At 43.9% G+C, this 13,143-nt stretch overlaps 3 protein-coding genes across 5 annotated transcripts; 2 read left to right on the forward strand and 1 right to left on the reverse strand.

Moving 5' to 3' along the window:
- Positions 1 to 239: 239 nt before the first annotated feature.
- On the reverse strand, positions 240 to 7,614 carry LOC119552621 (DCN1-like protein 4). 3 transcript variants are annotated; one of them, XR_005219723.1, is made up of 8 exons: positions 7,406 to 7,614; positions 6,768 to 6,818; positions 6,524 to 6,695; positions 2,042 to 2,133; positions 1,613 to 1,866; positions 1,344 to 1,551; positions 620 to 976; positions 240 to 560 (listed from the first exon to the last, which is right to left on the reverse strand). XR_005219723.1 is itself a non-coding variant. In XM_037862286.1 (7 exons), exons 3-7 carry the CDS (start codon positions 6,634 to 6,636, stop codon positions 897 to 899), a joined length of 747 nt encoding a protein of 248 aa, XP_037718214.1. In that variant the 5' UTR covers positions 6,637 to 6,695; positions 6,768 to 6,818; positions 7,101 to 7,166; the 3' UTR covers positions 240 to 896. The 3 variants fall into 3 exon arrangements, 2 of the variants coding, with proteins under 2 accessions (XP_037718214.1, XP_037718215.1); XM_037862286.1 differs by lacking the exon at positions 7,406 to 7,614 and adding an exon at positions 7,101 to 7,166 and having other exon boundaries at positions 240 to 976; XM_037862287.1 differs by lacking the exons at positions 6,524 to 6,695; positions 6,768 to 6,818; positions 7,406 to 7,614 and adding an exon at positions 2,204 to 2,329 and having other exon boundaries at positions 240 to 976.
- LOC119552620 (lysosome-associated membrane glycoprotein 5) lies at positions 3,410 to 5,674 on the forward strand. The gene is made up of 5 exons (XM_037862285.1): positions 3,410 to 3,631; positions 3,800 to 3,882; positions 3,947 to 4,195; positions 4,528 to 4,937; positions 4,998 to 5,674. Exons 1-5 carry the CDS (start codon positions 3,532 to 3,534, stop codon positions 5,038 to 5,040), a joined length of 885 nt encoding a protein of 294 aa, XP_037718213.1. The 5' UTR covers positions 3,410 to 3,531; the 3' UTR covers positions 5,041 to 5,674.
- Positions 7,615 to 7,768: 154 nt separating the features above from the next.
- Positions 7,769 to 12,931, forward strand: LOC119552619 (tectonin beta-propeller repeat-containing protein). Its single transcript, XM_037862284.1, has 6 exons — positions 7,769 to 8,940; positions 8,998 to 10,391; positions 10,557 to 10,820; positions 10,882 to 11,581; positions 11,640 to 12,218; positions 12,285 to 12,931. The coding sequence occupies exons 1-6, from the start codon at positions 7,876 to 7,878 to the stop codon at positions 12,321 to 12,323; spliced, it is 4,041 nt and encodes a 1,346-aa protein (XP_037718212.1). The 5' UTR covers positions 7,769 to 7,875; the 3' UTR covers positions 12,324 to 12,931.
- The last annotated feature ends 212 nt before the right edge of the window (positions 12,932 to 13,143 follow it).

Genomic DNA, 13,143 nt, shown 5'->3' on the forward strand with positions numbered 1-13,143 from the left:
TAAATAGCAAAGCATTTAAAAAAAAAAAAAAAAATATTTAAATTTTATCCTTTTTCAGTTTCTAGTTTCATACATAGTTATTGTGAATGTTCTATATTAAAAAGAAGAGTAGTTAAAAGCCTGCCTTGTCAGGACTTTAGACGTCTATTTGTGAAAAATATTAAAAGCAGCTTTGCGACATAATAATACCACCCCTTTGCAAACTAAAGTTTTAAAGTAAAAATAATAAAGCATGGTGAGACATCTTTACTTAATAATTTTATTAAATAGTCCCCAAATGTTTTGTTTTTTTTCTACATTGATTTAATAACGACTACAAATTCCCCAGTATTGGTGTTGAATTTCGTTGAGATTTTGACTATGCTTGCTGATATCTTGAAGGGGTCGCTTGAGTTCAATTGTATGTTCTAGATTAGGTCTATTGGGGATCTCTTGGTTATTGCCATCGTTTCATTTTCTGGGTTTACTTTTTACAAGCTGCCCCCATTTTGGCTCTTGTTGCTGTTCTTTTTCTTGTTTCTCATTTTCTTTTCGATTTTTTTGTTTTTCAATGGGAGGGCCTTAAAAGTAGAAAAATGTGGTTTTAGTTTTTAGTTGTCGTTAATACATAAATTATTACATTAAATATATTATCAATAGTTTAGTTTCATAGTTGGTTGCTTTGCCAGTGTACGCAGTCTCTCCAAAATGCCTTGTGTTTCTGTGTGGGTGAGTGTGTGGTTGTGGTTGTGTTTGTGGTCGTGGGTGTGGATGTGAGTGTCCTGTGGTTGTGTCTTATATATCCGCCGATCTCATCCTATCCGCATTCCCATCGCATCCCATCTCCTCCTCCGCGAACTCCTCCGCACTGAGCTCCCAAAGTTGAACTAGAAATAGGCGACTCGGTGAAGCTTCTCTCAGCTAGACCCGGAAGTCGAGGTGACCTGGCTCCGCTGCAGGCGCAGCCATTCCACAAACTCATCCAGCATGACGGGCCCTGTAAAGAGTTTTAAATTCATTAGTTTTTAGAATTTCGAAATCTTAGTATTCTCTATCAGTTATTTCTTATCTAAACTCTAGTACTACCATTATTTTAAAACCTTTTTCTTTTCATATAAATAACATAACACTTTAGAAAAATAATACACCTATTCTGATACGCTTACTTTTTTCCAAAACTATGTTTATTTAAAAAAGAAATAGATTGTTATATAGTTTATTATTTCTAGGTTGCAAATAATATATGTTTCACTTTTTCTGGTTAATAGTTTTTGAAGTTCGAAACTTTGTATTTACTATATGATAGCCCTGTTACTGACAAATATTCATGGTAACTCTTTTCACTTTGACTTTAGATTACTTACATGCCCCATCAATGTCGTAATTTGATAAATCAATGCAGATGGTGCGCGAGAACTCTAGAATATTACACCACTGATCCTTGTTGATCGCCTTGTACTTCGACTGCTCCAGAAACTGTGCGAACTGCGGATACAGAGGCCAGTGCTTGCCCAGAAGGAGTTGGAGCATGGCTTTGGCAGTGACAATATCCATACACCGTTGATCCGAGTCCTAAAAAAGAGGATATACCTATTAATCACAGATCATAGAACATAATAAATACCCAAACCACCTTGGCAAAGTCGTAGGCGTATCTGTATATGCTTTTAAAGGAGTTGGGATCGTTGAGTATGCTGCGCAGATAGTCCAGTTTCACAACCATTTTCGCTGCCGAATCGCAGTCCAGTTCTGTGAGGCCCTTCAGCCACTCCTGCTGGCTAAAGAAGCCCATCTGGGTGGCTCCCATTTTGTAGGCCAGCACCAGCATCACAATGTTCTCAGGCTCCACGCCGATATCCTCGCAGAATTTCTCCATGCCATCGGGACCTGAAGAATCCGAAAGTTACATAAGTATTTCTGGGGCCAATAAATAAATAAAATCTCACAGAAATATCTAGAATTTAGTTTGCATAAGGTATCAAGGTATAAGACCTTGATATTTTTACACCAAATTCATTCAACATAAATATTCAAATGAGATTTAATAATAAATTCAACTCACCTAATGTCTCTGGCTCATCTGGAGTGGTGTATTCCTGGAACCATGTCAAACAACGTTTTTGACTGAAGCCATCCTCCGCTCTTATATGGCGTCTGCGGAATAGAAACAACAAGTTTTCGACTTAATCAATGGGGTTCAATGATTCAATCAATGTGCACACACTCTGCCATCTAATTATATGGAATTTACTGCACTGTTTTTGCTTTCACCACGTATACATCAGAGTTTTAATCGAATCTGTCGCTAATGCCGTGTGGCCTCTTTTGTTTATTTTATTCGACTTGCCTCTCCTCTGCGGTTTTTTTTTTTGAGTATTGGCCCCTAAAAATAGCGATAGTAAACATGGCAGAGCAGAGACGAGACGAGGCCAATGCCAAGAACGGGGGCCCACAGGGAAGCAAAGAAAATAATGCCAACCCAGATATGACAATTCGAAATAGGAAAACCAAAGGCTGTCGAACTTGTAGGTTCTTCAGGGAGACTGTGCTGCATTGCCTCCATTAGATGCAATATGAATGATCGTTAAATTTTGGCTGATTTCATTTTTTTTCACTTTTTGTTCGTATATCTAATATTTTCCTGTCAATCAAATTTTTATTAAATTTAACTTCGCACAGTAAACATAAAAACCTTGCAAGAAGTTACTATTAGTTTTGTAAGGAGAAACTCTTTGCATTAAGAAATGTTCCTGAAGTCTAGGAAAAAATTTTAAAAACTAGTCTTTCAAAAATTATACATTCTCAATAAAGGCTAATAATAGTCTTGTATTATTTAAACAGAATTTAAATGACTTTCCATTGATGTCAAAATGTACTTGTGGTTAGTTTGAATTATGAGTATATTTACCTTTGGTTTCGTCAATATACTTAGAACGACCAGTGTATTTTGAAACGATTCACAAAAGCAATTAATACGATAATATTAATAAATAGAAAAACCCATTTTTGAAAAAATACAAATTTGAACATTTTTTGTTTACTTAAAAACTTTTAGTTATGTGTATGCATCTAATGTTATCATGTTGTTTCCTTGCGTTCCATATAAACATTTAGTTGGTTAATAAAATATATATTAACATTATATCACTTTAAAAAAATTTTAAATATTTCAAAATAACAATTTTAAATATACATCACAATTAATTTTCCCATTCTATACAATACCCGTAATGATCTGATATGTTTTTTCCACAGTGCACTTACTTACATACAAATATACCCTCATCTCCTCCAGCGTCCTATAATCAGCGACTGCGCAGGCGAAAAGCGAGAGTGAAGTCCTTTCGTAGGATAAGAAAGGAGTGGGTTGGAAGTGGGGGCAGCTGTAGTGGGTGGATTCGAGGAGACAGCAGGACAGTGCGATTTTATTTGGGCCGCAGTTGTGCGCAGGACCCGAAACAGGAAACACGTCGTAGTTGCGTCGAGCGGAGACAGCAGCGTAAAATAGTCATTTGAATTGGCCACAAGGTGCACAAGGATTTGCTAGAGAATATGAAACTGTCCGGCTTTAGGCAGTCCTTGTCCAGGGTCCAAGGATTGGGCAATGGCATCAATGGAACTCTGATTTGCTCAGCACTTCTAGCACTTTTGGGTGAGTTGTACAGACATTCGGTGGGCAGGGGATGTTGGATTCCTAGGTGGTGGTGGGAGCACCGAAAATCGATACTGTCGAGGACGGTTGTGTGACACACTGACTGAAAATTGAACAAAGCTTGCTGTGGGACAACCTGTGAAACCTTTTCTAACCACTCCTTTTCAGTGACCGCCGCCCAGGGATTGCAGGTTGGTGTCTTTACCACGAAGACACCGCGGGTCAGCAAGTACACAACCAAGTCGCCAGCGGTAAGCCAACCAACCAAGGGTACTCCCACTTCCCTGTCATGGCTAATGATTGAATCTCTTGTAGGCCTCCTCCATGAACCACGATGCCACCGCCTCGCTGTATCGATTTAATGCCACCAATGGCATCACCTGCATCCTGATGCAGGTGGATGGGCTCATAAGCATCAAGTACCGGAACAAGCTGAACGAGGATGTGGAGGCCGATCTGTACATGCCAGACGATCCCCAGCTGAGTGGCGAGTGCGTCGAGTCCAACATGGAGATTCTCACCATGGACTTTAAGGGTTTCCGGCTGTCCATGACATTTAAAAAGGTGCGTGGGTTGGTCAGTAACCAGTGATGGCAAAGGATTCACTTGCTGGTTTTTTTATAAGCGGTCATAAAAGAAATCTATTTTCTCATAAAAAATTCAATTCGAAAAATCAATAATTGAGATATAACAACATAGGTATATGGTCAATTCAATTAACACCTGATTGCCGCCTAGGCACATTCAAGTATTGAGTATGTATTGCAACCAATTACGACAGCAAGTACAACAGAAAAAGTATCTATAAACCACACACTAGAAAGTTTCCATCACTGGTTAAGGTCAGAGGTTGTTAAAGGTTGACTATCGACTAATATTTGAACTTTAACCCACAGTCGTCCGGCGGCGAGGGTTGGTACATCAACCTATTCGAACTGACCTACTCATCCTCCAACTGGCTGTTCGAGCACCCCGATCGCCCCAACTTGGATGTGAAGCTAACTTCACCCGCCCAGACGCCCATGTACTTTCCCACGCCGGTGGGCAAATCCTATGTGTGCGACAAGGAGCAGACTGTGATCATGTACGCCCCGCACGATTCCGGCGACCAGTCGGGGCACATAGCCAAGTTATATCTGCGCGACATGCATATGCAGAGCTTCATGTTCAAGGACAGCGGCAAGTGGGGCCCGTCCTTCCACTGCAGTGCCACAGGATCCTATCGCGATGAGACGGCGCCTTTGGCCGTGGGTACTGCCCTCGCCATTGCCGTACTGCTGACCATTTCCGGATACGGTGGTTGGAGGTAATACTTTTACGAGTACTCCCCCTAAGCCTAGCCATTCTAATGAGTGTTTCCCCATAGGTACTTCAAAATCAAGAAGGTCCAGTACGGTTCCATGGAGTGAGCAGAGAAGACCCAAGTATCAAGTGAAGCGTTCGTTTTCGTTCAACTATTTGATCATATCGTTGTCTACACATATCCCCCACGTTTGTTGGATCTATTGCAATCCTGTAGTCCTATTTTAAAACTTTAAGAGTCAAAATTAAGCGTTGTCCCCCGGCAAATAATGAGATTAACATTTACGAGAGATTATCGAAATCAACTAAAGATACATATATGAGAAATGCAAATGTCTTCCATATTGTTAATGTATAAAATAATAGCACACCATATATGATTATTAAATGTTAATATATATCATTATTAACCAGGAACTATTATTTACCAGGCAAACTAATATTAGCGAGAGACCAAAGTTGGCATCGTGGACGTCATATCAAAACTTATACAGATGTTTCAGCATTTTTAACGAAACATCTATACTGAATACTCGCTTTTTTTATGACACATTGTTAAACTAAATCTCCTGCACCTCCTATTAAACATTCATTATCTCTTAATCCATTCAAAACTTTGCCAATTGCAATACTGAAAGATGTGCGTGTGGGGAAGCATATAGGAACTTTAAATGCTTTTGTTTAAAATAAGTATTAATGAGTTTAATTAAAGTGGAAATAAATACTGATGCCTGCTGAAAACCAAGGGCTTTTAATTATTGCCAAACATTAGAATGGAGTGTTATTTTCGCACGAGAAGAATATCATTATACATCACTTATGAACTTCAATTACTAATAGGGGCAACAATAACACAATTTAAATTAAACTGAGTAAGTACAAATATGAATTATTTTTTTAATCATTGTTGTTTTTCGTGCTATTGAAAAGCTCAGAAACTAACTAATTTTCATTTTTACAAAAAATTGGGTTTGTCTAATCTTTTTATGATAACTCGATCGTACTAAATCAGCAAAACTACTACTATAAATTTCCAATTAGTCATCTTTTAGAAGTCAAGTATCTATAACTATTTGAAATATGAATAATTTCGTCTAGTAATAATGAACACTCATTAAACTAAACAAACATTTTTGTTTTTCAATTTCTGCTATATAATTGACTAATGATTTTCGGGAAATCCTACTTTTTTTGTGCTTATGATTACGTGTCCTGAAAAATGTTTCTATAAGCTATTTCCACGAACTGATATTAATAATAATAAATTTGTATTTTAAAAGTAGATATTCCTTATATGATTTCCTCAGCCAATTGGTTTTTTTAAATAAGTGGTATGTTGGGTGTATTGTAATCAACTCTTGGTGAAGTTGTAAATAAGAAAATTGCATCTAATGCCATGAATGATTTCTGTAACAGCTGCGACCTATCTTGATTCAGTTTTTTTTTGTTTTATCCTAATTTGAAAAGCATCAATGTATACGGCATTGAAATGGCAAAGGAATATCTATACCGGAAACCAGATGCTTTTCCCCGAAACAGATGATACAACACCGAAGGCCCTTTGTTCTTGTTCCTGTTTTCCGCACTCACCTGCTGCTCTGTTGTGTGGGTATGCTGGTGTAGCTGGTTCGGGCCCTCTTCGGTTGACCATGATCCATGTTGTCACTAATAGTATCCGCAGCTCGGCGTTTTCCCCGTGGCATGACTTATTGTGATGTGATTTCCCGAGCCTTTCCGTTCCGTCCGTCGAAATTGAGTTTTGCTATGGATTGCGGATGCCACATATATAGTTTTTGTTTTTGCCATTGGGCAGGTGACTTGGGGTAGCACTTACCACACTGTGTTTCCCGATAAGACCAGTTTACTATTGCTCCGAAGTGTTTAACTGTGGGGTAGAAAAGGTTCCGATTAATAGGGTTTTTAATCACTTGCTCGTACGCTATTTTTAGGGGAGTTTTCTGGCAGGCCGACCGAGCGACCACCCCCGAAACGCGGATGCAGCGCAGAGGTTCCACGGGATGCACAGGACATTGGGTTTGGGGGGATACATTTATAGTGGATATAGTATATGTTTAATACACCTCTATATGTGTGTACCACAGATGGACGTTTGTATTCGGCAGCCGTGTGGTGTACATATGTTTTACTACACAAGAGAACGAAATACCGGCTGCTGGAAGGGCCTCGGACTCGGTTCGGGACTGGGACTACGGGTCTGCGGACCGGGGTGTACGGGCGCAGTGGGGGATTGGTCCGTGGTCGGCCTCCGGGTCCCACAGTCAGCAGCTGATACGACCGACCGACCGTCTGGCCTGCGCGTGCTCGCTTTTCTGCGTCGAACGTCGCCACGCCGATTGGTTAAATTCACGGCTGTCCCTTTCAACGACGTCGGGTTAAAGTGTACTCGACGGGACGTTCCCGGTTTTAGGTCTACACCCACAAGTTCAGCAGAAAAATCGCTTTAATTTTTACCATATTTTTCAAAATCAATGTAATGTATAATTTCTTGGCGTCAATTAGAGCTGGGATAACCACTAGCGATAGTATCGGTTCATCGAATTCTTGAGGGTGCGCAGACCTATCGGAGATCTAGCCTCGATGGTAATCGGTTTTTTTATGCTCTGGCTCACGAAAGTTAACAACACTAGAGTTTATAGTGTTGGGGCAGGCCCTTTATTTAGAAAATATTGTTTATTTATGTATACTTCAAAAAGACTTAAAATTCAAATAAGTAGAAATAAATTGATCAATACTTACAAATACCAACTTCCTTTTAATTTTTTTATAGCACAACCTAGACGATACTATCGGTTGAAACCTAGCCAACGGTTGTGCCACCACTGGCTAGACAGCTCTATCTTCAGAAAAATCAATTTTTGTAAACACGATGATGGCAGACAAAAGAGGATCCCTTGTTCCATAGTATAAGATCTAGATCCACCATGCCGAGTTCGTACTTGTTCGCCGCCAGCAGCGAAGGGCGCGTCTACACGCTGTCCACCAGCTCCGGAGCTTGGCGGGAACTTCCCTACCTGGGTTTGGAGTTCAAGAAGATCTGCGCGGTACCCAACTTTCTGTGGGCTATTGGCGGCGATCGACAGGTGTACGTGCATGTCCATGGTCTGGACGTGCCCATCCGGATACGGGAGGAGTCCTACGAGAACGAGCGCTGGCTGCCCATCGAGGGATTCTCGAAGACGCTTCTGCCCACTGACCGGTACAGGTACTCCTCCGCCGATGGCTGTGTGGAACGCGGTGTGGACAAGATCCGACTGCCCTCGATGGCCTGGCAGTGGGACGGCGACTGGCACCTGGACCTAGAGCTCGATGGGCAGCCTCTGCCCGAGGATGGTTGGATGTATGCCCTGGACTTTCCGGCCTCGTATTCGGCCAAGAAGTCCTGGAACTCCTATGTGCGACGTCGCAAGTGGGTGAGATATAGGAGGTATGCCGCCTTGAATAGCTGGTGCGCCGTGGCACCGCTGCACAAGGATCCAACGCAGGAGCCATTTATCGATGTGGCTATAGGCGGCACCTGTGTTCCCAACGCACCTGCCGGCACTCTGTGCGTCTGGGCCATCACCGCTCACGGCAGGGCCATGTTCCGCACGGGAGTGTCTAAAACATCACCCGAGGGACTCCGTTGGACAGCTGTGCCCACTCCAACGGGCAGCGAACTGTCGCAGATCAGCGTGGGACCCACGGGCTTGGTCTGGGCGGTTCTGTACAACGGACGTGTCATTGTCCGCACTGGTGTAACCAGAGACAACCTTGTCGGAGATACCTGGCTGGATGTCAAGACCCCGGTGGCCACCTGTAGCTTGCGCATCGTTCACGTTTCCGTGGGAACCGATGCTGTTTGGTGTGTGACCAATGATTATCATGCCTGGTTCAGGAGAGGAATTAAGGGCGAGGCAGCAGGCATAAGCGAAGACTCGGCCATTGGCAAGGGCTGGGTGGAAATGGTGGGCAACATTTCCATGGTCTCTGTGGCCGCCAACGATCAGGTAAGCAGCCCTTTGAATAACACCAATCTTTTCAATAATAAACATATTCTCCTGCAGGTCTTTGCCGTTGGAGCCGCGGATCGTTGTTTGTACCACCGCTCTGGGGTGACTTCTGCCGATCCTACGGGTAAAAAGTGGCGCTTGATTCAGTGCCCCATGCAAATCAGCCGCACTTCCAGCTCTCTATCCATTGTCTCCCGCAAAAGTGGTGGCAGCAGTTCAACCCCAGGCTCAAAGCACCAGAGCTTCTCAAATCTGTACTCAAAGGAGAAGGAAAAGGGCGTCGTGGAGACGTGTGCTGTCATAGAAACTGTGCTTAACAGTTCTACGGGCTCCTTCTCCAGCAATGGAGGCCCACCTGGTGTTCTTAAGAACGAACGTTGGAAACTCAGTGCCGATTCACCGCCGACTATAGGAAGTTTGAACCTGAACGATCGTCACAAGCACCGAACCGCGGCACTGCGAGAGAATTCACATGCCTCCAGTGCCCCCGCGGCGGATGTGGTGGAGATTACCGGAAAGTTTGAGACACAGCTGAAGAATCCGAGGGCCTGGTCGCCCGTGCGAAGTGTTGGCTCTGTTGTGGGCACCGAAGCACATCCCGAGAGCGATTCGACAGTCTTCGAATCGGACTCTACGCACCACGGATCGGATGTGTTTCTGGGCGAGGATGACGACCATACGGGCTCCCAGTTCTGGACAGAATGCGGCATACTGTGGAGCTGTGTCGCACCGGGTGCGGTGACCGTGGATGCGAGCAACATGCCCAATTGGTTCAACGAGCAGATTAGCGATAGTAAAGTGGATGTCAATGCCAATTGGCGGAAGGATATTCTAAGCAAACTACTGCGTCGGCAGGAGAAGCTGGCCAAGCTGCAGACGGTGGCCAAGTTCGAGAAGGCAGTGGAGCTATCTTCGTGGGTCAAATCGGCGGACGCTCGCTACCAGCGACCTGGAGGGGAATTCGAGGATTGCATCATCGAACTTGAGTGGGTGAGCAGCGGCAGTGGAACGGGTGGCAGCGAGGCCTCGCGATCCGGTGATTCTGGCACTTTTACAGTGCTCAGTCCGGATGGAGCAGCCACGAAAATTCAGTTCCCGCTGTCAGACATCACCTGTGTTCAGTGCTGCAGCGAAGCAGGAGCACCGCGGATCGCAATTCATGCACCTCATCTGCCTGTTAACTGCTCGCCCGTGAAGCTGCAGTTCTCTAGCGATTCGGAGATGGAGGACTGGCTGTCCCACCTGTCGTCCGTGTGCAGCCAGATCAACACGCTGGTGGGCAAACCGGCTAGCAATGCCATCTGGCTGACCAGTGAACTGGGCGATGTGTTTGTTTTCGATGCTGCCAACATGAAGGCGCAGCAGACAGCCGAACCTGGTGAGGGATATGTGGAGAAGATGGACGTTTCGACATGCGAAACTCCCTATTACAATACTCTCTACAATGGGTAAGTGGGTTGAGTGACGTACCTGTCTCTCTTCTTACGTAAGGATGTCAATAATGTTAACACGTTGAATGTTGCTTCCTTTTGTTCTGAAGAATTCGTGGTCTTATTTGCTTGAGAAATTTCTAGATTTGTTTAAAATAAATCTCCCTTACTTTTACCTAACAGAATGCCGTGCGGAACTGAACTAGAGATATCCGGCTGTGTGTACGATGACGCTGACCAGATACGCTTCGACCTGCAATCGCATTCCACAGTCAAAGTGCAACCGCATCGTGTAGAAAAGCATCGTGTGATTGCTTTGCATCTAAATCCTCGATTTAACGAACGCACCACTGTGCTTAACTCGATGAAAGAGTCCGAATGGCTAGACGAGGTTCGCAATGATAAAATGGCATTCGCTCCGGGCGCTACTTTTTCTTTGAAAATTAGGTAAGAGTATTAAAAACAAAATTGAAAACATATGTGAAATGATTTTTGTATATCCTTTTAGGGCCCTGCAGGACCACTACTTGATGATCGTGAACAACGCCGTCTACACCGATTACAAGTACCGCATTGATCCGGAGAGCGTGACCAGGCTTTATGTGAGCGGTCGCATTAAGCTCTTCAATGTGCTGTACCGATGTCCCTCAGTGATTGTCTCCCTGGAGCGGATGCACTGGCGCCAAATGGGCGGCCACATTAAGAGGATTTTCAACAGCGGTGTGGACGTAGTATGGGGCATCTCTTGTGACAACACTGGCTGGGTTTACAACGGCGGTTGGGGTGGTATGTTCCTAAAGGGTCTGGAGGGCTCCGGCAAGATTAACCCAATGATTGACACGCACACCTACTACGTATACGAGAACCAGCGCTGGAATCCAATCAGTGGCTTCACTGCCAAGAGCCTGCCCACGGATCGGCACATGTGGAGCGATGCCACTGGACGGCAGAAGCGCAGCAAGGAGCACACTAAGCTGCTGTCCACCCACTGCGAGTGGATATCCGATTGGGCCATTGACTACAACATTCCTGGGGGAGCGGACAAGGAGGGCTGGCAATATGCCATCGACTTTCCCGCAAACTACCATGCCCACAAAAAGCTCACCGACTGCGTGCGCCGTCGCAGATGGATGAAGCGGTGCCGCCTCAGCAGCAGCGGACCCTGGCAGGAGCTGAGTCAATCCAAGATCCTTGATGCCGCTCTGCAGGTATGGACTTCTTTAATGTTGATCTTATTCTTCTGATTTCTAATAATGTGACTTCCAGGTATTGGACGATGATGGGGATAGTTTGACAAGTGAGGGGAACACCTCGATTGCCGCATGGGCCGTCGCCTCCAACGGCGATGTCCTGATTCGGCACGGGGTGTGCAGCCTAAATCCTCGTGGCGATGCCTGGGAACACATCACCAGTGACCAACCGCTTGTGGGGATCAGCGTTGGTCCAACTGGTCAAGTTTGGACTGTGGCTCGCAACGGGATGGTGTTCTTCCGGTACGGCATTAGCAAGCTGAATCCTTGCGGGGATGCCTGGCAGCAGGTTGAGGCTCCTGCGGGCGTAACCTTTAAGGCGATAAGCGTGGGTCGCGCTGGGATCTGGGCGCTGGACAACCAACAGCGTTTGGCTGTGCGAAAAGAGATCTCAAGGACTTTCCCAGAAGGTTCTCACTGGCAGTTTCTGCCCAACGCCGCCAATGTGCCGCCCCATACGGAGCAGCACTGTGGCTTCCGGTCGGTGTCCGTCGGTTCCGAGGTGTGGGCCATTTCCCTCAATGGCATCATCTGCAGGCGCTGCGGTATTACAAAGGAAAACCCTGCTGGCGTTGGATGGAACCTTGGCATTGCGGTAAATTATATCAACACTATCCTTGGAATAAATTGTAAATTTTAATTTACCCCTTTTTAATTTCAGGGCCAGTGGCAAAATGTCTCAGTCGAAGGATATATATAAAGGTGTTGATTTCCATATTTGGCATTCCTATATACTTTACGGACATTCCGGTCTGTTGTATGTATGCATATTTATAAGCTTATTCGATTATGCCAACGCTAATTCCAAAGTACGTATTTAAAGTCAAGTTTTTCCTTTTTTCCTATACATATTTAAATTGTATTATGTGTGTACCTATATTTATTTGAACCGTGCAAAAAGTTATACAAATATTTATTAAATATTATATCCGTTACTCGTAGAGTATAAAGCCGATTGATAGAAGGAAACCTTTTCGACCCTATAATTTGAATTCTTGATCAGGATGAATAGCTGAGTCGATTTAGACATGTCCGTTTGTCTGTTCGTATGGACGTCGAGATCTCTGTAACTATAAGAGGTAGGATATTGGGATTAAACACGCTTATTCTATTAATGCCCACGCAGCACAAGTTTATTTATTAAAAGCATATTTATTCTGTAGTTAGTCAACAGAGTAACGGGTATTTGATAGTCGGGGAGCTTGACTATGGTGATCCTCCTTGTTTTAAGTTAATTTATTTGATCAAAAACATGTTTACAATGTTTAGCTTAACAATAATAATAATAAAAGTATTTATGTGACAAAAAAGGTAATTGTTTTTAATTAAGGTCTAGGCTCGCGTTTCATGCGCCTCGTTAATGAAATGGGAACTATAATTGTAATCCTAAACTTAACCGTTTTTTATTTAATATTCCAACATTTCATTCTTTTAATTACTCCCCAATGAACTCTTATGATACCGCCACTAAGTTAATACACTTTAATAAATGTAGAATGTAAATTCGGTATGGGACCCAT

This window comes from Drosophila subpulchrella, chromosome 3L, assembly GCF_014743375.2.
Source record: "Drosophila subpulchrella strain 33 F10 #4 breed RU33 chromosome 3L, RU_Dsub_v1.1 Primary Assembly, whole genome shotgun sequence".
In the NCBI taxonomy this organism is placed as follows: domain Eukaryota; kingdom Metazoa; phylum Arthropoda; class Insecta; order Diptera; family Drosophilidae; genus Drosophila; species Drosophila subpulchrella.